We start from the raw sequence: 22,015 nt of genomic DNA on the forward strand, positions 1-22,015 counted from the left end.
CCCCCCTCCCCCGGGCAAGTGGGAGTCGGTGGGGAATGCCCGGGACTCCCCAGGCCCTTGGTCTCCTCACACCCTTCCCAAGACCTAGGGAAGGGGAGAAGATGTGTGAGCGGGACCTCCACCCCACCCCTCCATCTCTCAGGCAACAGCAGTAAATAAGATCGAATCTCTGCCCTTGCCCAGCCTCCAAAAGCAGTGGTCAGGGAGGCGCATGGACTCAGGCCTGCACTGCCCTGTACAAATAAGCCGGATTCCAAAAATCTGTCTACACTCCAGGACACCTCTGGATCCTGGATATTTCTCTCTGACTGTTACGGGGGAGCCAGGCCCCCAAGATCTTGGGGAACCAGTTCTGGTCCAAAGTGTTCCTCTGAGGAGGCGCTGGCTAGGGTGTGCCTCAGTCCCCCCATGACACCGGAGTCCACAAGGGTGACAGTTCCCCTGGCTCCTGTGAGATGCCACCAGCCCCCAGCATTTGACAACATGACTGTGCAGCCCTAACTGAGCTTGTGCTGGGCTCCCTCCCTCCTCCCAGAACCCCTTGGTTCCAAAGACCCTTTATGGCATTCAGGATAGAATGTGGGTGGAGCCTGGTCTGACTCCTCTCCAAAGCCAATTTTTAAAATTTCATTCATTCAACCGATATTTATTGAGTGACATCATCTAGAGTGAAAGAAGTCAAACCATAAAAGAATCTATACTGTGTGATTCTGTTTATGTAAAACTCTAGAAAATACAAACTAATGGATCGTGACAGAGAGCAGATGGCTGCTGGGAACAAGGACAGGCAGGAGGGGGGCTCACAAAGGGGTATGGACAAGCAAGTGTTGGGGAATGCTGAATGTCTTTCTTATTCCTGATTTGTGGCAGTGGCTCTGTGGACGCTTCCATAAGGTCAAGCATCTCAAACTAGACCCTCTAATATATACATATGTTGTGTCAAGAGTACCTCAATAGAACCGTTAACGCCACAAAGCAGTTCCTGCCCCCAAGTGGCTTAGAATACAGGAGGGCCTGGCAGAAACCAGATAATTGCATAGATGAGGCCCACTGGAGCACTGTGACAGTAGAGGTGATGGTTCCTGCCGCAAGAACACAGACAAGCAGTCTCCTAAAGGCGAGAGGCCCGTAAAGGACCCGGCACCTGGGCCGTCTCCTGTGGGAGGGAGAGATCTGGGCGGCCGAAAACAGGAGGCCTGACCCCAGGACTCTAGCCGCTTCCTCAGGAGCGAGGCAGGTGAGGGGCACTCTAGGAGCAGAGGGGCTGAGTCCGCTGGTTTCCTCCGCTGTGCAGACAGCAAAGCCATCGTGGACGGGAACCTGAAGCTGATCCTGGGCCTCATCTGGACGTTGATCCTGCACTACTCCATCTCCATGCCCATGTGGGAGGACGAGGACGACGAGGACGCCCGCAAGCAGACACCCAAGCAGCGGCTGCTCGGCTGGATCCAGAACAAGGTGCCCCAGCTGCCCATCACCAACTTCAACCGGGACTGGCAGGACGGCAAAGCCCTGGGTGCCCTGGTGGACAATTGTGCCCCCGGTGAGTGGGCCAGGGCCGTGGGTCCCTTTGCCCCGAGAGACAGAGGGGACATGCTGGGGCTGACAGACGGCACAGCTCAGGGTTGGGGGGGTCAGGCGTACCTGCAGGGTTTGCCCCTCCTCTAGCCAGGCTGTGGGAGTCAGGCCTCACCTGATGGGTGTGCCAGATTCTGCAGGGGCAGGAAAAAGAGTTAAAACCCCTCATTTTACAGACAAGGACGCCAAAGTCCAGAGAGGTCCAGGGACTCGTCCAAGGCCACACAGCTTATCTGTGGCAGAACTGCCCAGGGCCTTGACTCCACTTCCTGAACATTCTGCTGTTCCCACTGAGCTGAGAGAAAGGCCATGTGGTGGGACTTCCGGCAATAAGGCCAGGGCTTAGATCTAGAGAAGGCTTTTCTCTGTGAGGCCCTGGGACAGCTTTGAGAAGGAGTTGAAGCCCCGGATGGTATGAGCTGGGGCCAGAGGGCCCTGCCCAGTGGCAGGTGACCCAAGCCTGCCCCCTCTCGACGTAGGCCCTGGCCCAGTCAGGTGGGGGTGGCTCAGGGCCCAGAAGACGGAGACATCACAGGTTAGGTCACTGCTCCACAGACAGCAGCCTTCTTCCTCAGCTCCTGAGAAGATAGGCCTTCTCGGGGAACCACAGCCCCTGGGGAGACTCCTCCTCCACCCTGGGATCAGCTGGGGAGCAGGAGATGGGAGGCGGGGGCACGGCTGCCTGGGAAGCATTCCCAGCTGCTGAGCCATTGCCCACAGCTGGTGTGGCTGCCAGCAGTGAGCTCAGCTGTTCCAGTCAGTCATGGATTCCAGCCTTGGCTGGCCCCCTCCCCGCAAATCTGAATCGCCCCCTTCCCCAGCTCTGGCCTGGACTCTATGCCCCTTTTCAGGAGTGATGCGGTGCTGCCTTGGCATTCTTCCTGCTAGGAGGACTGGGATCCTGACAGCTATAAAGGAGAACACATTCTCTCCCCACAAGCCCTTCAGTGCCTCAGTTTCCCCAAGTGGACACTTAGAAAGGGATGGAGAATCTTATGCCCTAAGGCTGGTGGGGGACGTGCTTGGTCATCAGGACTGCAGGGCAGCCAAGAGGAGAGCCTAGGGAATGGGTAGAGGTGTCTGTGGGACAGGGATTCTGACCTCCTTTGACCTCCCCTAAAGTGGCTAGAATGAGGCAAAAGGGACCTGAGGGGGTACCCTTCCGGAATTTGGGGTCCAGGGTCGGAGTTGGGTCCTCAGCAGGCAGGAGGCTGGCTGGCAGGGCTGGTGCCAGGCTGCGTCAGTCAGGGCAGAAAGGCCTCATTGTTGGAGGTAGGGAGGGCTGCTGTGTCTCTGCATGGTGAAGGGCATCCTAGCTGATGGGAGCAGCGGGAACCTGGCTAGTCAGGGCCTAGAGCTGGGTGGGAAGGATGTGAAGCTACAGCCTCCCAGAGTGTTGGATGAACAAGTGCTCTGCGTTCTGACTGACTGTTTTCTCCTCACCATTGTCTCCCTCTACCGTCTCTAGGCCTCTGCCCCGACTGGGAGGCCTGGGACCCCAACCAGCCTGTGCAGAACGCCCGGGAGGCCATGCAGCAGGCTGACGACTGGCTCGGGGTGCCCCAGGTACATGCGTGGAGGGGGTGGGGGGACATGGGGGCAGGGGCAGAGGTCGGGTCTGTAAGGACACCTGTCCAGGAGGCAGGTGGGAATGAGGGTGCTGGGGAAAGAGGGCACTGTGAAACATCCTTTGTTTCTGCGGCAGGTGATCGCCCCCGAGGAGATTGTGGACCCCAATGTGGATGAGCATTCTGTCATGACCTACCTGTCACAGTTCCCCAAGGCCAAGCTTAAACCTGGTGCCCCTGTTCGCTCCAAACAGCTGAACCCCAAGAAAGCCATCGCCTATGGGCCTGGTACGTGTGAGCCCCCGAAGGGCCTGCCTGGACCACTGGGCACCTGGGTCTCCCTAGTAACTGGTCTCTGCTCTTCAGGTATCGAACCCCAGGGCAACACTGTGCTGCAGCCTGCCCACTTCACTGTGCAGACAGTGGATGCTGGTGTGGGTGAGGTGCTGGTCTACATCGAGGATCCCGAGGGCCACACGGAGGAGGTATGGAGAACCGCTGGGGACAAAGGAGCTCGCTTGGGATTGGAACCAGAGAGCATGGGGCCAGCAATAGGAATGTCCTGGAGGTGACTGCCAGGGCCAACGACTGTTCTGTGGTGTCTGGGATAGACAGCACCATGAGGGCCACACGGGGCTGGGAAGTGTCAGGCACTGTGGGGTCAGCAAAGGCTACAACTCCTGTGGCTTCTGATCGTTTTCCTTCCCCACAGGCCAAGGTAGTTCCCAACAATGACAAAGACCGCACCTATGCTGTCTCCTATGTGCCCAAGGTCGCTGGGTTACACAAGGTATCTACCCCCTGCCCTCCCTGCTGTTCACATCATGGCTCTGGCTGGACGGATACCCTCTCAGCTGGCACCTCCCCCTGCCCAGGACACTACCCACCTGCCCCCCCCTCCTTGTCTGTGTCCGGCCCCTCGGCCCACTCTCAGAACCACTCTCCTCTAGAAGTTAACCTCTGACCCCTCACCCTCAGGTGACCGTGCTCTTTGCTGGCCAGAATATTGAACGCAGCCCCTTTGAAGTGAACGTGGGCATGGCTCTGGGGGATGCCAACAAGGTTTCAGCCCGTGGCCCCGGCCTGGAACCTGTGGGCAACGTGGCCAACAAGCCCACCTACTTTGACATCTACACTGCCGGTAGGAAGGGTCTCCAGGATGTCAGGCAGGCAACCTCTGGCTGTGTGGGGGGTGTATGTGTTGGAGAGCTGGGACAAGGGTCCCAGGCAGAGGGCGGGTGGTCTCAAGGTGAGGAAGCCACGAGCAACTGTGTGTGTCCAGAGTGGGTGTTGATGGCCTTTGTCTGTGGCAGGGGCCGGCACTGGTGATGTGGCCGTGGTGATTGTGGACCCACAGGGACGGCGGGACACGGTGGAGGTGGCCCTGGAGGACAAGGGTGACAGCACGTTCCGCTGCACATATCGGCCTGTGATGGAGGGGCCACACATGGTGCATGTGGCCTTTGCGGGATCCCCCATTACCCGCAGTCCCTTCCCCGTCCATGTGGCGGAAGGTAAGGGCCCTTCTTCCAGACCCATGGTAGCCCTCACTCAAGCCAGGAAGCAGCGTTGCCATCAAATTCCGACCTGAGGACTGAGAACAATTAAAAACTAAATCCACAGGGGAGATGGCAGCTGGCTGAGGCTGGCCATGGGCAGAGGGAGCAGCCGGGGTTGGGCCTGGAGAGACCTCCTCCTCATGCCCACCCCTGCCCCTAAGGTGGCTGGAATCAGTAAGAGGGGGGTCAGGAGACTTCAGGGAAGGGTCCTAGAGCAGGTGCCGCCTTGGAAGGGTGGAGGGGAAGCAACAGGCCACACAGGTGGGGCCATATATGGTGAGCCCCTGCACGCCAGGTCCCCCGTGGTGACTGCCCAACTTGTTCTCTCCCTGCACTCAGTGCCCATCATCCACAGGCCAAGAGAGTGGCGCCATGTTAGCACTCTGCAGCGGAGGCAGGGCCAGGCATGGCCGTAACTGACTGGCCTCACCTGTGCTGTGTGGCATCACCCCGGTGGTGTGGAATTGCTCCTGCTCTGTGGCATTCTGTGGCAGGCCCCAGGTTCCATGCCATCGTCCGTGTTCTGTGGCAGATCTAATGTCTCCATCACTTGCCTGATGACTTCTCTGATAAAATCTAGGTTCTGTGTGGTTGCCCGTGTTCCGTGGTGCCCCCTGGGTGGCACTGTTGCCTATGGTCATGGACTATGTGTCCTTGCCTGTTTGTGGCGCCCCTGGGTTCCATGCCATTTCACAGGTTCTGTGGCAGGCGAAGAGTCCCATTCTTTTGCCTGTGTCCCGTAGCACGGTCTGGGCTTGTTGCCACTGGCCACATTCTGCGGCAGGCTGATTCTACGCATTGCCTGTGTTCTGTGGCAGGCTTTATGTGATATGGAACAGCTCTTGTTCCATGGTGTTACTGAATGCTAAGGTTGCCTTGTTGGCTCTGAGAAGGCCCAGATGTCTCTAGGTGGATGGGGTCGGTGAAGGCCCTTCCCCTTCTCCCTGAACCCACCCTTAGGCCAGGTTCTGCCATGTGTTTCCCTGGGGACACCTACTCTGAGAGCCCCGGCAAGAAGGCCTTCTCATAACCTGTAGATCAGGGACCTGTAGCCATCTCTCTGCCCAGCACAGCCCAACCCAGCAGCCCCCGTCGTGTTGGGGGTACGAGAAGTCTCAGAACAGGGCTGCAGCCATAGCCAGTGCGTCTGTGGGAGTCAGGACTGTGTCCAGGATATAGAGGGCAAGTGGCAAGAGGCTGAGGCTCTGTCCAGGGCCCCTCAGCACTCCCCAACCTCCTCTCTTCCCTTCTCCCAGCTTGTAACCCCAATGCTTGCCGTGCCTCTGGGCGAGGCCTGCAGCCCAAGGGCATACGTGTCAAAGAGGTGGCTGACTTCAAGGTGTTCACCAAGGGTGCTGGTAGCGGGGAGCTCAAGGTCACGGTCAAGGGGCCAAGTGAGTGCCAAAGCCCAGGGTTCGGGAGAGGGGTGGGTGGGGTGGAAGTATGGCCAGTGGTTCTGACTCCCTGAGGGCAGTGACAGCCAGCACCATGCCCCACAGTCACCAATGCACCGTGGATCTCAGGCCCATTGTCTCCTCTCTGCCTCAGTTTCTCAGTCTGCAAGCTGGGAATTATTCTTCCACCCCAAGGGCTACACTGGGTGTTGTGCACAGGGATGCCACAGGGTCCCAGCCCTGAGTTTCAGCACTGCCCACTAGTAGCACTGCCCTGAGACTGAGCCTGGGTCGCAAGGGCTCCCTGAGGGGATCAAAGAGCTGGGACTCGAAAAATATTGATTGCCTCTCCCTCATGTCCTCAGAGGGCACAGAGGAGCTGGTGAAGGTGCGGGAGGCTGGGGACGGTGTGTTCGAGTGTGAGTACTACCCCGTGGTGCCTGGGAAGTATGTGGTGACCATCACGTGGGGCAGCTATGCCATCCCCCGCAGGTGAGCTCCATGTGCCCTCCTCATGCCTTCCCGTCATCACAGGGAGAGAGGGAGGGAGGTGGGCTGCGTGGGAACCTGAGAGAAAGGGGAGGGCCACCTCCACGGAATGCCTCACCGGTTCCTTCTCTGCCAGCCCCTTCGAGGTACAAGTGAGCCCAGAGGCAGGAGTGCAGAAGGTACGGGCCTGGGGTCCCGGCTTGGAGACTGGCCAGGTGGGCAAGTCAGCCGACTTTGTGGTGGAGGCCATTGGCACGGAAGTGGGGACACTGGGTAAGTGACTGAGTGGCTCGAGGTGGGAATGTGGCTGGGAAGAGGTGTGTGGTGGAGGGACTCTGGGGAGTGTGGGATGAGTAGGACATGGGACATAGGGGTGGCCAGGGGCGAGGTAGGTGAGGGACGAGGGACCGGCCTGAGGGCTCAAGCTGCCTCTCATGCCCCCTGGCCCTCCCCCTCCCCCAGGCTTCTCCATCGAGGGGCCCTCACAGGCCAAGATCGAGTGTGATGACAAGGGGGACGGCTCCTGCGATGTGCGGTACTGGCCCACGGAGCCTGGGGAGTACGCCGTGCATGTCATCTGCGACGATGAGGACATCCGTGACTCGCCCTTCATTGCCCATATCCAGCCAGCCCCACCTGACTGTTTCCCGGACAAGGTATGGTCTCAGCTCCCACACACCGTGCCAGGGGCGGGGTGAGCCAGCCCTCCCCCAGCCCCAACCCAGCCCTCCACTTTTGACCCCATGCAGGTGAAGGCCTTTGGGCCCGGGCTGGAGCCCACTGGCTGCATTGTGGACAAGCCCGCCGAGTTCACCATTGATGCCCGTGCAGCCGGCAAGGGAGACCTGAAGCTCTATGCTCAGGTGGGACATTGCCCAAGCTCTGCTGCCCTCACTGCCCATGGCTGGGACCCTGGCAGGGTGGGGCCAGACTGGAGGCGGGGCCTCCAGGAGGAAAATTATAGCGTCATAGAAGATCAGGCAGGACTGATTCTCATGGGTCCATAAGTATTAGGGATTTTTGTTATGTGTTTTCTTAGTGGTGATATTCTTAAAAGCTTATTTTACCAAATTTTATTTTCTTACTAATAATTTGCAATTAAAAGATGATTTCATCAGCTTAAGATGTCAGTTTCCCTAATCAGTTTCTCAAACTGATGTTCCTTGACCCCCAGGGATTAGTGGACTTGTTCTTAAAGGTCCAAAGGATAGCTGAGAACAGTGGCTCATGTCTGTAATCCCAGCACTTTGGGAGCCGAGGCAAGAGGATCTCCTGAGCCCAGGGGTTCAAGACTAGCCTGGGCAGCTTGGCGAGTCTTCGTCTCTACAATAAATTAAAAAAATTAGCTAGACGTGGTGGCACGTGCCAGTGGTTCCAGTTTCTTGGAAGGCTGAGGCGGAAGGATTGCCTGAGCCCAGCAGGTCAAGGCTATGGTAACCGTGATCATGCCACTGCATTCCAGCCTGAGTGACAGAGTGAGACTATGATTTAAAAAAAAAAAAGTGCCCAAAGAATGATTCTTCTTAAAAGGCTCATTGTTCAGTTTAGGGACATCGATTTAGCCCAGCCTCTTCCTGTCCATTTTGGAGATGAGGAACCCTAGGCTGGGAGAGCAGGCCACACAGATGGCCTTAAGCCACACAGGTGGCGTCCTGGCTCCCCAGGTGGGCTCTGGCCACCAGAGCATATGGCACTAGGCTCACGTGGCCTGACGTCGGTGGTGGGAGTGGAGGGGTGTGAGCGTGTTGGTGGGTGGGAAAGGAGGAGGCCCCAGTCTGCCTGAGGCCAACAGAGGCCGCTCGTGAGGCCTTAGCTACCAACCTTGCCTGGGTGATGCCCACAGGACGCGGACGGCTGTCCCATCGACATCAAGGTGATACCCAATGGCGACGGCACCTTCCGCTGCTCCTACGTGCCCACCAAGCCCATTAAGCATACCATCATCATCTCCTGGGGAGGCGTCAACGTGCCCAAGAGCCCCTTCCGGGTGCGTCCTCCAAGCTTGCCCCCTGCCCACTGCCAGGGATCCCAAAGGGAAGGCAGGTCCCCACGCAGGAGAGGCTGGTTGTCCCTGGGTCCGTGTCCCCGCTCCCTTCCTCTAGGCCCTCCTGCAGAGGCTGGGGTGGGTAGTGCTGGGGAAGAGGGTGAGTCTGGAGGGGAGCACCAAGCTGAGCATCGCCCCTCCCCACAGGTGAACGTGGGAGAGGGCAGTCATCCTGAGCGGGTGAAAGTGTATGGCCCTGGGGTAGAGAAGACAGGCCTCAAGGCCAATGAGCCCACCTACTTCACAGTGGACTGCAGCGAGGCGGGGCAAGGTATGTGCCCAGCCAAGGGGAGGCCAGGGTGGGGGCAGGGGTTTGGTGGAGCCACTTAGTGCCGAGCTCATGGCCCAGTGCCTGCCTCCCCTCAGGCGATGTGAGCATTGGCATCAAGTGTGCCCCTGGTGTGGTGGGCCCTGCGGAGGCTGACATCGACTTCGACATCATCAAGAATGACAATGACACCTTCACAGTCAAGTACACGCCCCCAGGGGCCGGCCGCTATACCATCATGGTGCTGTTTGCCAACCAGGTACCCCAGCCCCTCGACCTTGGGTAGTCACAGCGGCCTGCACCTCCCAGCTTCAAGCAAGTGGTTGAAGATGCTGTCCCTGGGGCAGGGAGGGACAGTTCCACAGATGTGGATGGAGCACTTCCTGCTTGTGGCAGGCTGCCTCAGAGGAGGCTGCCCTTGCCAACACTGGGTCCCCTGGGGCCCTCCCGGCCCAGCATCTAGCCCAGAACAGTGGTGGGGTTCCCTCGGGAGCACCCTGACCAGGCCTCTTCCATATCCAGGAGATCCCTGCCAGTCCCTTCAACATCAAGGTGGACCCGTCCCACGACGCCAGCAAGGTCAAGGCTGAGGGCCCTGGGCTGAACCGCACAGGTGAGTGTTGGCAGGGGCTGGGGCTGGCGTGAGGCTGGGGATGCCAGGCTCTCAACCCATCTCTGGGTGGGAGACTGGGGTCAGAGGATGCCAGCTCTCACCCCATCTCTGGGTGATTCCCCAGGTGTGGAAGTTGGAAAGCCCACTCACTTCACGGTGCTGACCAAGGGAGCTGGCAAGGCCAAGCTGGAAGTGCAGTTCGCAGGGGCCGCCAAGGGCGAGGCTGTGCGGGACTTTGAAATCATAGACAACCACGACTACTCCTACACTGTGAAGTACACTGCTGTCCAGCAGGTGCGCCCTGCCCTTCCCCCACCACGCCCTCGCCTGGCCTGGCTGACTGGTGTCCCAGAGGACCAGTTCTGAATCCCTGGTCCCTCCCTGCCTCTCAGCCAGACTCTCTTTGGCTATGGAGCTTTACCAGGCTGCATCTTGCACCCAGTTCTGACCTACTGCTATTCCCCACAGGGCAACATGGCAGTGACAGTAACCTACGGCGGGGACCCTGTCCCCAAGAGCCCCTTTGTGGTGAATGTGGCACCCCCGCTGGACCTCAGCAAAGTCAAAGTTCAAGGCCTCAATAGCAGTAAGTGGGCCAGAGGTGCCTGGACACGAGGGTGCTGGGGCAGGGTGGGTCAGAGTCTCTGCTCATGGCGTCACCTGCTCTCCACACAGAGGTGGCCGTGGGGCAAGAGCAAGCATTCTCTGTGAACACACGAGGGGCTGGGGGTCAGGGCCAGCTGGATGTGCGGATGACCTCACCCTCTCGACGACCCGTCCCCTGCAAGCTGGAGCCCGGAGGCGGGGCTGAAGCCCAGTCTGTGCGCTACATGCCCCCTGAGGAGGGGCCCTACAAGGTGGACATCACCTACGACGGTCACCCGGTACCTGGCAGCCCCTTTACTGTGGAGGGTGTCCTGCCCCCTGACCCCTCCAAGGTGAGGAGACGGGGGCTGGTGGGGCTGGGAGTTGGAGGCTTGCGGGGAAGATGGGTGAGCCATAGGAGAGGAGACCAGAGGGGCTTCTGTGCCTGGAGTGGACACAGCTGAGGACTGAAGGCCAAAGTTGGCCCCACTCAGAACCCGCCTTGGATACAACTTAGTTATTAAGAGGCTGGCCTTGGAATCCGATGTGGCCTTGAATGCCAGGTCTGAGACAGGTTACTTCCTCTCTGTCTCCCCGTCCTCGCCTGGGGTTGTAATAAGCACTCAGTCTGCAGTAGCAGCTGCAGTGGAAGATGCTTAGCCGGGTGAGGAGCCACGAAGGCCGGGCTTGGGGAGGCAGATGCAGGGAACCCACACACCTGCTTCTTCCCTAGGTCTGTGCTTATGGCCCCGGCCTCAAGGGCGGGCTGGTAGGTACCCCTGCACCATTCTCCATCGACACCAAGGGGGCTGGCACGGGTGGCCTGGGACTGACCGTGGAGGGCCCCTGCGAGGCCAAGATCGAATGCCAGGACAACGGCGATGGCTCATGCGCCGTCAGCTACCTGCCCACCGAACCGGGCGAGTATACCATCAACATCCTATTTGCCGAAGCCCACATCCCCGGCTCGCCCTTCAAGGCCACCATCAAGCCTGTGTTTGACCCCAGCAAGGTGCGGGCTAGCGGGCCCGGCCTGGAGCGCGGCAAGGCGGGTGAGGCAGCCACCTTCACCGTGGACTGCTCAGAGGCAGGCGAGGCCGAGTTGACCATTGAGATCCTGTCGGACGCTGGCGTCAAGGCTGAGGTGCTAATCCACAACAACGCTGATGGCACCTACCACATCACCTACAGCCCTGCCTTCCCCGGCACCTACACCATCACCATCAAGTATGGCGGGCACCCCGTGCCCAAATTCCCCACCCGCGTCCATGTGCAGCCTGCTGTCGACACCAGTGGCGTCAAGGTCTCAGGGCCCGGTGTGGAGCCACACGGTGAGTGACACAGGAGGAGCCAGGCGTGGTCAAGCCAGGTAGTCAGCGGGAGAGATGGAAGCGGAGCTGAGGGCTGGGGGAGCAACCTGGGGTGAGGGGAAGCCTCTCTGGGCAGCCCCAGAGTCTTTCCGTGCCCAGATGCTCCAGAGGAGGAACTGAGGGCATGGAGATCAGCCTCTGCTCTTGTGGCAAAACTGCATCTGCTCCTAGGCGTTTTTCTGGGGAGATCCCTTGTATCATCAGCTCAAGGGTCTATGATCCCAAACCTCTTAGGACCTTGCTCTGGGGGCTGCAGAAGGAAAGCTTTGGGGCAGAGCATGACAAGAGTCGGGAGACAGTATGTGTGGATGGGCCACCTGCTGGAGGCCAGGCCCTGGGCAAGGCATGGGGCGAGGCAGAGGGAAGTAAGACCCAGACCCACCCTTGAGGGCCATAGCCTGGTGGTGCAACTGGCATGAACAGAGAATGTCACCATCTGGCAAAGGAGTGAAGGCAGAGGCTAGAGCTTGTCGAGAGGGGGCAGGGCTCCACTTGAAGGAGCAATCTGGGCTGTGGGGAGGGGAGGAGAGGAAGGGGGAGCACCTGTGGGAAGGCTGCTCCCACCCCCGCTCCCCTCTGCCCTGACTGAACTTGCCTCTCCTGGAATCCAGGTGTCCTGCGGGAAGTGACCACTGAATTCACTGTGGATGCGAGATCCCTCACAGCCACGGGGGGCAACCACGTGACGGCTCGTGTGCTCAACCCCTCGGGTGCCAAGACAGACACCTACGTGACAGACAATGGGGATGGCACCTACCGAGTGCAGTACACGGCCTACGAGGAGGGTGAGCGGAGTGGGCATGGCCGGGCACTGACACGGCAACCTCAGGGCGGGGGTGGTGGGGCCACACACTCCCTGACTGATTCCGTGCGGCCGGCTTCCAGGTGTGCATCTGGTGGAGGTGCTGTATGATGAGGTCGCCGTGCCCAAGAGCCCCTTCCGGGTGGGCGTGACAGAGGGCTGTGACCCCACCCGTGTCCGGGCCTTTGGGCCAGGCCTGGAGAGTGGCCTGGTCAACAAGGCCAACCGCTTCACTGTGGAGACCAGGTATCCTCCCCTTTCCCTAGCCTCTGCCTGAGGCTGTGGCCACCCTGCTCCCAGCCACCTGCCTTCCACGTTTGTCTTGCTGTCTGTGCTTCACCCCACGCCATCCCCTTTCCAGAGAGAGAGTGACAGGCAAACCTCCCCTGTGATCCCAGGAACTCCCCTGCCCTTCTGAAGGCCAGGCTGCATAGGCAGGTCACGTCTTAAAATATGGCATGACTTGGGCCTGCTGAAATTGGACATTTTTTTCTAGTGTGAATATTTTGAATCACATCAACCCCTGTCATTTGTCCCTCCTCAGCAGGGACCCCAGCGGCCCGCCCTTCTTTCTCTCCCTGTGCCCCATTTAGCACTCTTCCATTCCCTAACTGGTCCTAGTGGAGCTGATGGTGGGGGGTCGTCACCTTGCAGGGGAGCCGGTACCGGGGGCCTAGGCCTTGCCATCGAGGGCCCCTCGGAAGCCAAGATGTCCTGCAAGGACAACAAGGACGGCAGCTGCACAGTGGAATACATCCCCTTCACCCCTGGAGACTACGACGTCAATATCACCTTCGGGGGTCGGCCCATCCCAGGTATGCAGGAGTGGGGGAGATGGGACGGCAGGGCAGGGCGGCCCTCATATGCACTGTGAGACGGCAGCCGGAAGGCTCACGGAGGGGATGCCCTGGCGGGGAGGTGGCGGGGCTAGCCCTTTGCCAGTAGCCCCCGCTTTCAGTTGTGAAAGTCCACCACTCACTACAGTCAGGTCTTTCAGACACAGCTCAGGTTCCTCTTGCTGGCTCCCAGTACCCTCTGGCTGGTGCTGTCTGCAGAGCAGTCCCCTGTCCCCTGTCCCCTGCCCCTGCCCCACTGGGCCAAGCTGCTTGGGTGGGCTGTATCTTCAGATGTTGCTTGACCTGGGCCAGCTGAAATTGGAAATTTTTTCCCTTGGTCTAATCTCATATATGTTTATTACATCAGCCACAATGTCAGAACTACATTTGGTTTTTTTAAATGTTCCATTTTTCACACGATTGAGGGAGGTCTTCTTCCAGGCCTCGGGCCCAAGTGGGTGAGTTGTGCCCAGCCTTGGTCTGCAGCTAGTTCATTTGTTCTTGTTTATGTTTTCTCAGCAAGTTCCTGAGTATTTTCCCATGTTGGTCTGGCCTCCCTGTGGGCGTTTCAAAGACAGGGAAACCTCATCTTCCGAGGTGCCTCAGTATCAGGGAGACCTTCGCAGGAAGGTGGGTCGGAGCTAACATCCTTCTCCTCGCAGGGAGCCCGTTCCGTGTGCCAGTGAAAGATGTGGTGGATCCTGGGAAGGTGAAGTGCTCAGGGCCCGGGTTGGGGGCCGGTGTCAGGGCCCGGGTCCCCCAGACCTTCACAGTGGACTGCAGTCAAGCTGGTCGGGCCCCTCTGCAGGTGGCCGTGCTGGGCCCCACAGGTATAGAGTGTCCAGGGCAGGGAGGAGGGAGGTGGGTTGCCAAGAGGCTCTGCTGACCCTGTGCCCCTTACCCAGGTGTGGCTGAGCCTGTGGAGGTACGAGACCATGGGGATGGTACCCACACCGTCCACTACACCCCAGCCACGGATGGGCCCTACACGGTCGCTGTCAAGTACGCTGACCAAGAGGTGCCACGCAGGTGAGCACAGTGTTTGCGCTCTCGTACTAGGGCTGAACTCTGGGGTGCGCCGATGGGGCCGCCCTCGAGGGGCCACTGCCAGACCTTGGGAACAGCTCCTCCCCCACATCCGAGCCTCCTCATTGTGTTGCCCTGTCCACTCTCCCCCAGGTCTCTGACCTGGGGGCCACCCAGCCCCAGGGGCTTTTACACCAAAATTAGACCTTTAGGGATAGCTCAGGAGTCCTGGGCAGGGCGTCCTCCTGGACCCTCTGCTTTCAACAAACCACCGCACCTTCCTGGGAATGGAGGAGAAATGTCCTGATTCTGGCAAGAGGATCTCAGAGCAGCCCTCCCCCACAATGCAGGATGCCATCCGGCTTCTGGGAACCAGTCCCTTCTCCCTACCCCACAGAGTGATCCCCCTGCCTGTGTCTGTGGGGAGGACTCCAGGCCCATTATGAGAGGAAGGCCACCACTCCCAACTCCCAGCCAACTGCTCATTTCTTCCACCCCTACAGCCCCTTCAAGATCAAGGTGCTTCCAGCCCACGATGCCAGCAAGGTGCGTGCCAGCGGCCCTGGCCTCAATGCCTCTGGCATCCCTGCCAGCCTGCCTGTTGAGTTCACCATCGATGCTCGTGACGCTGGGGAAGGGCTGCTCACCGTTCAGATCCTGGTGAGTCCCCCACATGGCCCACCCCTCACCAGGCTCCAGGCCCAGGCAGGCCTTGACCGCTGTTTCTGCCCCAGGATCCCGAGGGGAAGCCCAAGAAAGCCAACATCCGAGACAACGGAGACGGCACATATACCGTGTCCTACCTGCCGGACATGAGCGGCCGGTACACCATTACCATCAAATATGGTGGCGACGAGATCCCCTACTCACCTTTCCGCATCCACGCCCTGCCCACTGGGGATGCCAGCAAGTGCCTCGTCACAGGTGGGCGCCCACCCTGCTTCCCTGGCCACCACCCAGACCCTCACAGTGCCTCCAGATCCCAGGCCTGGTCCCCAGGGCACTGCTGGTCAGACAGCCTGGCCCCCACTTCCCAGCCCCCGCTCCCCTTCCCTGCCTCTAGCCCATCCTGAGCGCCGTCCAGGCTCACAAGCTTCTCTCTTTCCAGTGTCCATCGGAGGCCATGGCCTGGGTGAGTGCCTTTCCTCTCCACTTCTTACCGCGGGCTGGATTGGGGGGGTCAGCTGAGAACCAAGGAGACCGGTTCCACCCCCACACCCCCCTGAGTGGGCTCTTCTGCATGGCAGGTGCCTGCCTGGGTCCCCGCATCCAGATTGGGCAGGAGACGGTGATCACGGTGGATGCCAAGGCGGCTGGCGAGGGGAAGGTGACGTGCACGGTGTCCACGCCGGATGGGGCAGAGCTCGACGTGGATGTGGTCGAGAACCACGATGGTACCTTTGACATCTACTACACAGCGCCCGAACCGGGCAAGTACGTCATCACCATTCGCTTTGGGGGCGAGCATATTCCCAACAGCCCCTTCCATGTGCTGGTAAGTTGTGAGGGCTGGATGGTGGGGGGGAGGTGGGCCCAGCCCCCTCGGCAGGAGTGGGAATCCCAGAGCCCTGTCCTCAGGAATCCCAGACCTCTCTGACAGATCCTGGGGCCAGAGTGCTCCAGAATCCATCCCTTGCTTCTCAAAGTGGGAGTGAGCATAGGCCCACCTCTGGCCCGGTAGCATCAGCTTGACTTGCAGGCCCGCTGTCCCCACCCACCCCACCCAGGCCACCCTGCAGAAGGATGAGGACCTCCAGAGGGTCGAGCCGCCCAACATTTTGGGTCCCTGGGCCATTCTGAGTTGGCCCTGGTCCCAGGAGCCTGCCACACCCTGTGCCCCCGTGTCTTGCCTCCCTAGGCGTGTGACCCCTTGCCCCACGAGGAGGAGCCCTCTGAAGTGCCGCAGCTGCGCCAGCCCTATGCTGCCCCCCGGCCTGGCACCCGCCCCACACACTGGGTACTGCCAGCCCCCCGCCAGGCGGAGCGCGCTCTCCTCCTCCCCCGTTTCTTCATTTTTTCCTTCTGTTCCTCTACAGCCAGGGCTGGGTATGGTTTGGGAGCCTCTTGGGAAGCAGGTGGGAGCCAGGCTGGGCAGACAGACCCTCCGCTGGGCAGGGCGCCCCTTCTTTGCAGCTGACGCACCTCTCTGCTGTTCTGGTTTCCACGTAAACTGTCTTGTTCTTTCCTCACTCTGCAACTTCAGTCATGCTGCAGGCTGAGCTCCCAGGACTTCTGCAGCCAATGACTGTTCCCTCTCACCTGCCACAGGCCACAGAGGAGCCAGTGGTGCCCGTGGAGCCCATGGAGTCTATGCTGAGACCTTTCAACCTGGTCATCCCCTTCACCGTGCAGAAAGGGGAGCTCACAGGTACTGCCCGGGCTTAGGCGTGATGAGGGCTCAGAGAGGAGAGATCCTCTTCTTGGCCCAGCCCCACATCTTAGAGATGAAAACCGGGGCCGCGAGTGAGGAAGTGAGCTACCCAAAGTCACACCGCAAGTTGGGCAGAGCTGGAACTCAGGCTCAGGCCATCTGTCTTGGGTTCATTCTGCTGCTCCAGGCTGTCTCCTGGCACCTGGCCTCTGGGGTGTGTTGGGAGAAACCAGGGTCCCCCACTGAACCGTGTCTTCCCTGCAGGGGAGGTGCGGATGCCCTCTGGGAAGACTGCGCGGCCCAACATCACCGACAACAAGGATGGCACCATCACGGTGAGGTACGCGCCTACAGAGAAAGGCCTGCACCAGATGGGGATCAAGTACGACGGGAACCACATCCCCGGTGAGTTGGGGCCAGGCTGGGGCTGCACTGTGAGAGGGGCCGGCAGGGCTTCAGTCCTGCCCTCCTTCTCTCAACACATATTTATTGAGCACCTGCTGAGTGCAGATGCCATGTGAGGCCCAGGAGAGGCTCATATCCTGGTGGGAGGCAGGCAGAGATGAGGGCTAGCAGAGAGGCTCCTGGAAGGTGCCAGGGCCCACGAGGGCTCAGACAAGCCCTGTTCCCACCGCTGACCCAGCCCCCTTTCTCTGTCTATGCCTAGGGAGCCCCCTGCAGTTCTATGTGGACGCCATCAACAGCCGCCATGTCAGTGCCTATGGGCCAGGCCTGAGCCACGGCATGGTCAACAAGCCGGCCACCTTCACCATTGTCACCAAGGATGCTGGAGAAGGTGAGGGAGCTGCAGGTGGGATCTGGGGTGAGGTCTAGCCAGGGGCAGGAGGAAGGGCAGAACCGCTGACCTCAGCCCCACCTCCATTTCCAGGGGGTCTGTCACTGGCCGTGGAGGGCCCATCCAAGGCAGAGATCACATGCAAAGACAACAAGGACGGCACCTGTACCGTGTCCTACCTGCCCACAGCGCCGGGAGACTACAGCATCATTGTGCGCTTCGACGACAAGCACATCCCAGGGAGCCCATTCACGGCCAAGATCACAGGTGAGGTGGACATGCACATACACACAACTGACCAGACACACACACACACACACACAGCCAGAACGCGATGTATGCACAGGCCCAAGGGTCAGGTCACTCAGGACATTAGGGCAGAGCCCTCCCTGGAGGCAGAAGAGGTCATTTTTGGATGAATGTAAGGAATACTCTATTCTCCACAGCAGCAGAGACACATCTAGCCACCTAATGTGTTTTTAGAGTCTCACTCTGTCGCCCAGGATGGAGTGCAATGGTGTGTTCATGACTACTATAGCCTCAACCTGTTGGGCTACCTAATGTGTTTTAAAACATGATCTCGGCCAGGTGTGGTGGCTCACACCTGTAATCCCAGAAGATTGGGAGACCAAGGCAGAAGGATTTTTGAACCCATGAGTTTGGGATCAGCCTGGGCAACATAGCCTTGATCGTGCCACTACACTCCAGCCTGGGCAGCAGAGGGAAAGCCTGACTCAAAAACAAACAACACATGAGACTGGGCGCTGTGGCTCACACCTGTAATTCCAGCACATTGGGAGGCAGAGGCAAGAGGATGGCCTGAGCCCAGGGATTCGAGACCAGCCTGGGCAACTTGGTGAGACCTCGTCTCTATAATAAATCAAAAAATTAGCCGGATGTGATAGTACGGGCCTGTAGTCCCAGCTACTTGGAAAGTTGAGGTGGAAGGATTGCCCGAACCCAGCAGGTAGAGGCCATGGTAGCTAGGATTGTGCCACTGCACTCCAGCCTGGGCGACAGAGACTCAAAAACGAACTGCAAAAGCCACATGATCTCATTTAGTCTTTGAAGTAACTCTCAAGAGGTCAGGATATTGATGACCCTTCTGATAGATGAGAAAACCCATCCTGAGAGGCTAAACGATTAGAGCCTCACAGTGAGGAAGGGATCTGTGTGGCTCACACTATAGTCTGGTGTTTTATTTCTACAACGCTGTGTGATCCTGGAGTAAAAAGCACGAAGCTTCCCTTAGGGATTTAGCCTATGCAAGACTGAGGCAGCCACAGTGGATGTGGGGTGCAGCCAGCTTAATCTCTGGCAGCTAACATGTGAATACAGATCGTGCTGTTCCAGGCCTTGGGCCCCCGTGTGCCATGGAGGGACCCCCATCTCTGCCAAGTCCAGCAGAGTCTGCCCAGGAGCTAAGCACCATGAGGGCAGGGCCCGCTGGAGTCACGATGGCCTGACTCCCCATCTCCCCCACCAGGTGATGACTCTATGAGGACCTCACAGCTGAATGTGGGCACCTCCACTGACGTATCACTGAAGATCACCGAGAGTGACCTGAGCCAGCTGACCGCCAGCATCCGCGCCCCCTCGGGCAACGAGGAGCCCTGCCTGCTGAAGCGCCTGCCCAACCGGCACATTGGTGAGCACAGGGCCTCAGGGGGCTGGGGAATGGGGCCCCAAGGGATACGCTGCCTGACGCCCGCTCTCCGCAGGTATCTCCTTCACCCCCAAGGAGGTCGGTGAGCATGTGGTGAGCGTGCGCAAGAGTGGCAAGCACGTCACCAACAGCCCCTTCAAGATCCTGGTGGGGCCGTCAGAGATTGGGGATGCCAGCAAGGTGCGGGTCTGGGGCAAGGGCCTTTCCGAGGGACACACCTTCCAGGTGGCTGAATTCATCGTGGACACTCGCAACGCAGGTACTTCCTGCCCCAGAGTCCTCCGTCCCTACTGGAGTCCCTGATGGGCACTTTCCTGCCCAGCATCCCCTCGGCCTTCCCCCCTCTCACCTTCCTGGGCGAGTCTCTGTGGGGATTTCCATGCTGGGGCCCATTCAGGGGAAAGTGAATGTCTCCAGTCATTCATGTTTAAGAAAAAGCTCAGCTGTTTTGAGTTCCTGTCTCTCCCTTGCTCACTGGCAGCCAAGAGTTAACAAAGGGACGTTTCCAGACTGCCTGTCCCATGGCTCCCCCCACCCCCACTAAGCTATTTTCATTAGTGGTGCCTCCATATTTTGGGGCCCATTCTGGGTAGAAGCTGCAGCTTGAGGAGAGAGCAGAGTGGCATGGACAGCACAGGACTGAGGGAGACGTGTGTCTTACTGCTCCCTAGGCTATGGAGGCTTGGGGCTGAGTATTGAAGGCCCTAGCAAGGTGGACATCAATTGCGAGGACATGGAAGACGGCACATGCAAGGTCACCTACTGCCCCACTGAGCCTGGCACCTACATCATCAACATTAAGTTTGCTGACAAACACGTGCCTGGTGAGACTGGGCTGAGGCCAGGTGGAGAGAGACCTGGAGGCTGGGAGGCTGGGAGGCTGGTGGTCTGAGGTGCCTGACCCGCCCTTTTCCCACCAACAGGAAGCCCCTTCACTGTGAAGGTCACGGGCGAGGGCCGCATGAAGGAGAGCATCACTCGGCGGAGACAGGCCCCCTCCATCGCCACCATTGGCAGCACCTGTGACCTTAACCTCAAGATCCCAGGTAGAGCAGGGAAGAGCCAGGGTGGGTGGGGTGAGAGGGTGGGCACAGCCGGAGCTGGTCCCTCTGGGTGCCCTCACACCTTACCTCCCACCACACAGGAAACTGGTTCCAGATGGTGTCTGCCCAGGAGCGCCTGACGCGCACCTTCACGCGCAGTAGCCACACGTACACACGCACAGAGCGCACCGAGATCAGCAAGACTCGGGGCGGGGAGACCAAGCGCGAGGTGCGGGTGGAGGAGTCCACCCAGGTGGGCGGGGACCCCTTCCCCGCTGTCTTCGGGGACTTCCTGGGCCGGGAGCGCCTGGGCTCCTTCGGCAGCATCACGAGGCAGCAGGAGGGTGAGCAGAGCTCGGCCAGGGGTCCTCTCAGGGGTCCTCGCCAGGAGGACAGATGGGTGGGTTGGTTGGCCAGGCCCCAGCCCCACAGACTTGCCCCACCAGCCAGGGCTGGTCTGAGCAGAGGAGGGGGGAAGGGTCAGGACTAGGAAGAGCCTCTGTGTCGCCCTGACATGCCCCACCCCTGAACCCAGCAGGTGAAGCCAGCTCTCAGGACATGACCGCACAGGTGACCAGCCCATCAGGCAAGACGGAAGCTGCAGAAATCGTGGAGGGAGAGGACAGCGCATACAGCGTGCGCTTTGTGCCCCAGGAGATGGGGCCCCACACGGTTGCTGTCAAGTACCGCGGCCAGCACGTACCCGGCAGCCCCTTTCAGTTCACTGTGGGGCCGCTGGGCGAAGGCGGTGCCCACAAGGTGCGGGCCGGAGGCACAGGGCTGGAGCGTGGAGTGGCCGGAGTGCCAGGTGAGGAGACAGTTGGTCAGGACGGGGCTGGGGTTGGGGCAGCCAGTGGGCAGGGCAGTCGTGCTGAAGAGCTCCCCTCCTCTTTCCTGTTCCCAGCCGAGTTCAGCATCTGGACCCGAGAAGCAGGTGCTGGGGGCCTGTCCATTGCTGTGGAAGGGCCTAGCAAGGCGGAGATTGCTTTTGAGGACCGCAAAGATGGCTCCTGCGGCGTCTCCTATGTTGTCCAGGAACCAGGTAGGTGTCTGTGCTTGCGGTGAGGGCTGGGCTTGCCTGACCTCCAGACTGGGTTTCTGCTCCCTGGCCAGGTAGAAGATGTCTGGGGCTACAGAGCTCCCCTTCCCCAGGGCCCCCGCTCTCATTCTGCCCCATCGGCCTCTGCCCCCCACACCCCTGGGAACATGTGTCCGTCTCCAGAGCCGAGCCTTGACCAAGAAGCCTCTTCTGGGACAAGGCCAGGGTAGGGTGGTTTGGGCCTCCCGTCTCAAGGCCTGTGCTGACCGGCCTCCCTCCCCAGGTGACTATGAGGTCTCCATCAAGTTCAACGATGAGCACATCCCAGACAGCCCCTTTGTGGTGCCTGTGGCCTCCCTCTCGGATGATGCTCGCCGTCTCACGGTCACCAGCCTCCAGGTGTGTGCTGGGTGGGGTCTCCACCACCTGAGAGATGGGTGGAAATCAAGGAAGGCAGGCCCATGGGGCTAGGGACTTAGCAGTGACCTTGGAAGGGCCAGTCAACAGAAGTCCCCCACAGTCTATCACACACGGAATGGGGCCCTTGGGAATGCAGGATCTGTCTCTTGGGCTTGCCCCTGCACTCAGGCACACCACACCTTGTTTCTGCCTTGCAAGTTTTGCCTCCCTGCCCTGCTGCCACCTGTCATTGCTTACTATGGAATTTGTTTCACCACCTTCTGAAAGCTCTAATGCTAGATGCCAGAGTTTACTAGAGTAAGAGTGTAAAGTCAATACAAAATAAGAGTAAACCGGTGTGCAGAGAGGGCCCAGGGGCTCATCTGAAGTGCATGCCCAAGACCTTCAGAGCCTGGGGTAGGTTCTTACTGGGCCACTGGGGCCCTGCCTGGCTTTCTCCTGTGCTGATTTCTAGAGAGACGGTATCTCCTAGGGAGACATGTGCCAGGCAGGCTCTCAGAAAGGCACCCTGACATATGCACACCAGGACCCATGTGTTCCAAGGACAC

The 22,015-nt window shown here is 59.6% G+C and overlaps 1 protein-coding gene across 1 annotated transcript in view; it reads left to right on the forward strand.

Annotated features, from left to right (window-relative positions):
- FLNC (filamin C) overlaps positions 1-22,015 on the forward strand; it is a 32,875-nt gene that overhangs the window by 7,301 nt on the left and 3,559 nt on the right. The window contains exons 5-46 of the mRNA XM_021715281.1: positions 1,293-1,543; positions 3,047-3,144; positions 3,284-3,434; positions 3,513-3,631; positions 3,859-3,936; positions 4,125-4,287; positions 4,460-4,660; positions 5,962-6,099; positions 6,465-6,591; positions 6,725-6,861; positions 7,051-7,244; positions 7,338-7,451; positions 8,432-8,575; positions 8,780-8,903; positions 8,999-9,159; positions 9,423-9,513; positions 9,638-9,807; positions 9,982-10,099; positions 10,189-10,451; positions 10,832-11,429; positions 12,080-12,253; positions 12,354-12,516; positions 12,925-13,085; positions 13,769-13,936; positions 14,012-14,135; positions 14,636-14,792; positions 14,867-15,056; positions 15,241-15,264; positions 15,380-15,627; positions 15,991-16,089; positions 16,401-16,500; positions 16,768-16,908; positions 17,171-17,299; positions 17,393-17,566; positions 18,786-18,947; positions 19,021-19,224; positions 19,637-19,789; positions 19,889-20,011; positions 20,110-20,352; positions 20,547-20,816; positions 20,913-21,050; positions 21,331-21,446. Coding sequence (XP_021570956.1) covers positions 1,293-1,543; positions 3,047-3,144; positions 3,284-3,434; positions 3,513-3,631; positions 3,859-3,936; positions 4,125-4,287; positions 4,460-4,660; positions 5,962-6,099; positions 6,465-6,591; positions 6,725-6,861; positions 7,051-7,244; positions 7,338-7,451; positions 8,432-8,575; positions 8,780-8,903; positions 8,999-9,159; positions 9,423-9,513; positions 9,638-9,807; positions 9,982-10,099; positions 10,189-10,451; positions 10,832-11,429; positions 12,080-12,253; positions 12,354-12,516; positions 12,925-13,085; positions 13,769-13,936; positions 14,012-14,135; positions 14,636-14,792; positions 14,867-15,056; positions 15,241-15,264; positions 15,380-15,627; positions 15,991-16,089; positions 16,401-16,500; positions 16,768-16,908; positions 17,171-17,299; positions 17,393-17,566; positions 18,786-18,947; positions 19,021-19,224; positions 19,637-19,789; positions 19,889-20,011; positions 20,110-20,352; positions 20,547-20,816; positions 20,913-21,050; positions 21,331-21,446 — 6,901 coding nt within the window. The remainder of the gene's footprint in view (positions 1-1,292; positions 1,544-3,046; positions 3,145-3,283; positions 3,435-3,512; positions 3,632-3,858; positions 3,937-4,124; positions 4,288-4,459; positions 4,661-5,961; positions 6,100-6,464; positions 6,592-6,724; positions 6,862-7,050; positions 7,245-7,337; positions 7,452-8,431; positions 8,576-8,779; positions 8,904-8,998; positions 9,160-9,422; positions 9,514-9,637; positions 9,808-9,981; positions 10,100-10,188; positions 10,452-10,831; positions 11,430-12,079; positions 12,254-12,353; positions 12,517-12,924; positions 13,086-13,768; positions 13,937-14,011; positions 14,136-14,635; positions 14,793-14,866; positions 15,057-15,240; positions 15,265-15,379; positions 15,628-15,990; positions 16,090-16,400; positions 16,501-16,767; positions 16,909-17,170; positions 17,300-17,392; positions 17,567-18,785; positions 18,948-19,020; positions 19,225-19,636; positions 19,790-19,888; positions 20,012-20,109; positions 20,353-20,546; positions 20,817-20,912; positions 21,051-21,330; positions 21,447-22,015) is intronic.

This window comes from Carlito syrichta, unplaced genomic scaffold (genome assembly GCF_000164805.1).
Source record: "Carlito syrichta isolate Samal-C Ts95f unplaced genomic scaffold, Tarsius_syrichta-2.0.1 Scaffold306949, whole genome shotgun sequence".
NCBI classification, from domain to species: domain Eukaryota; kingdom Metazoa; phylum Chordata; class Mammalia; order Primates; family Tarsiidae; genus Carlito; species Carlito syrichta.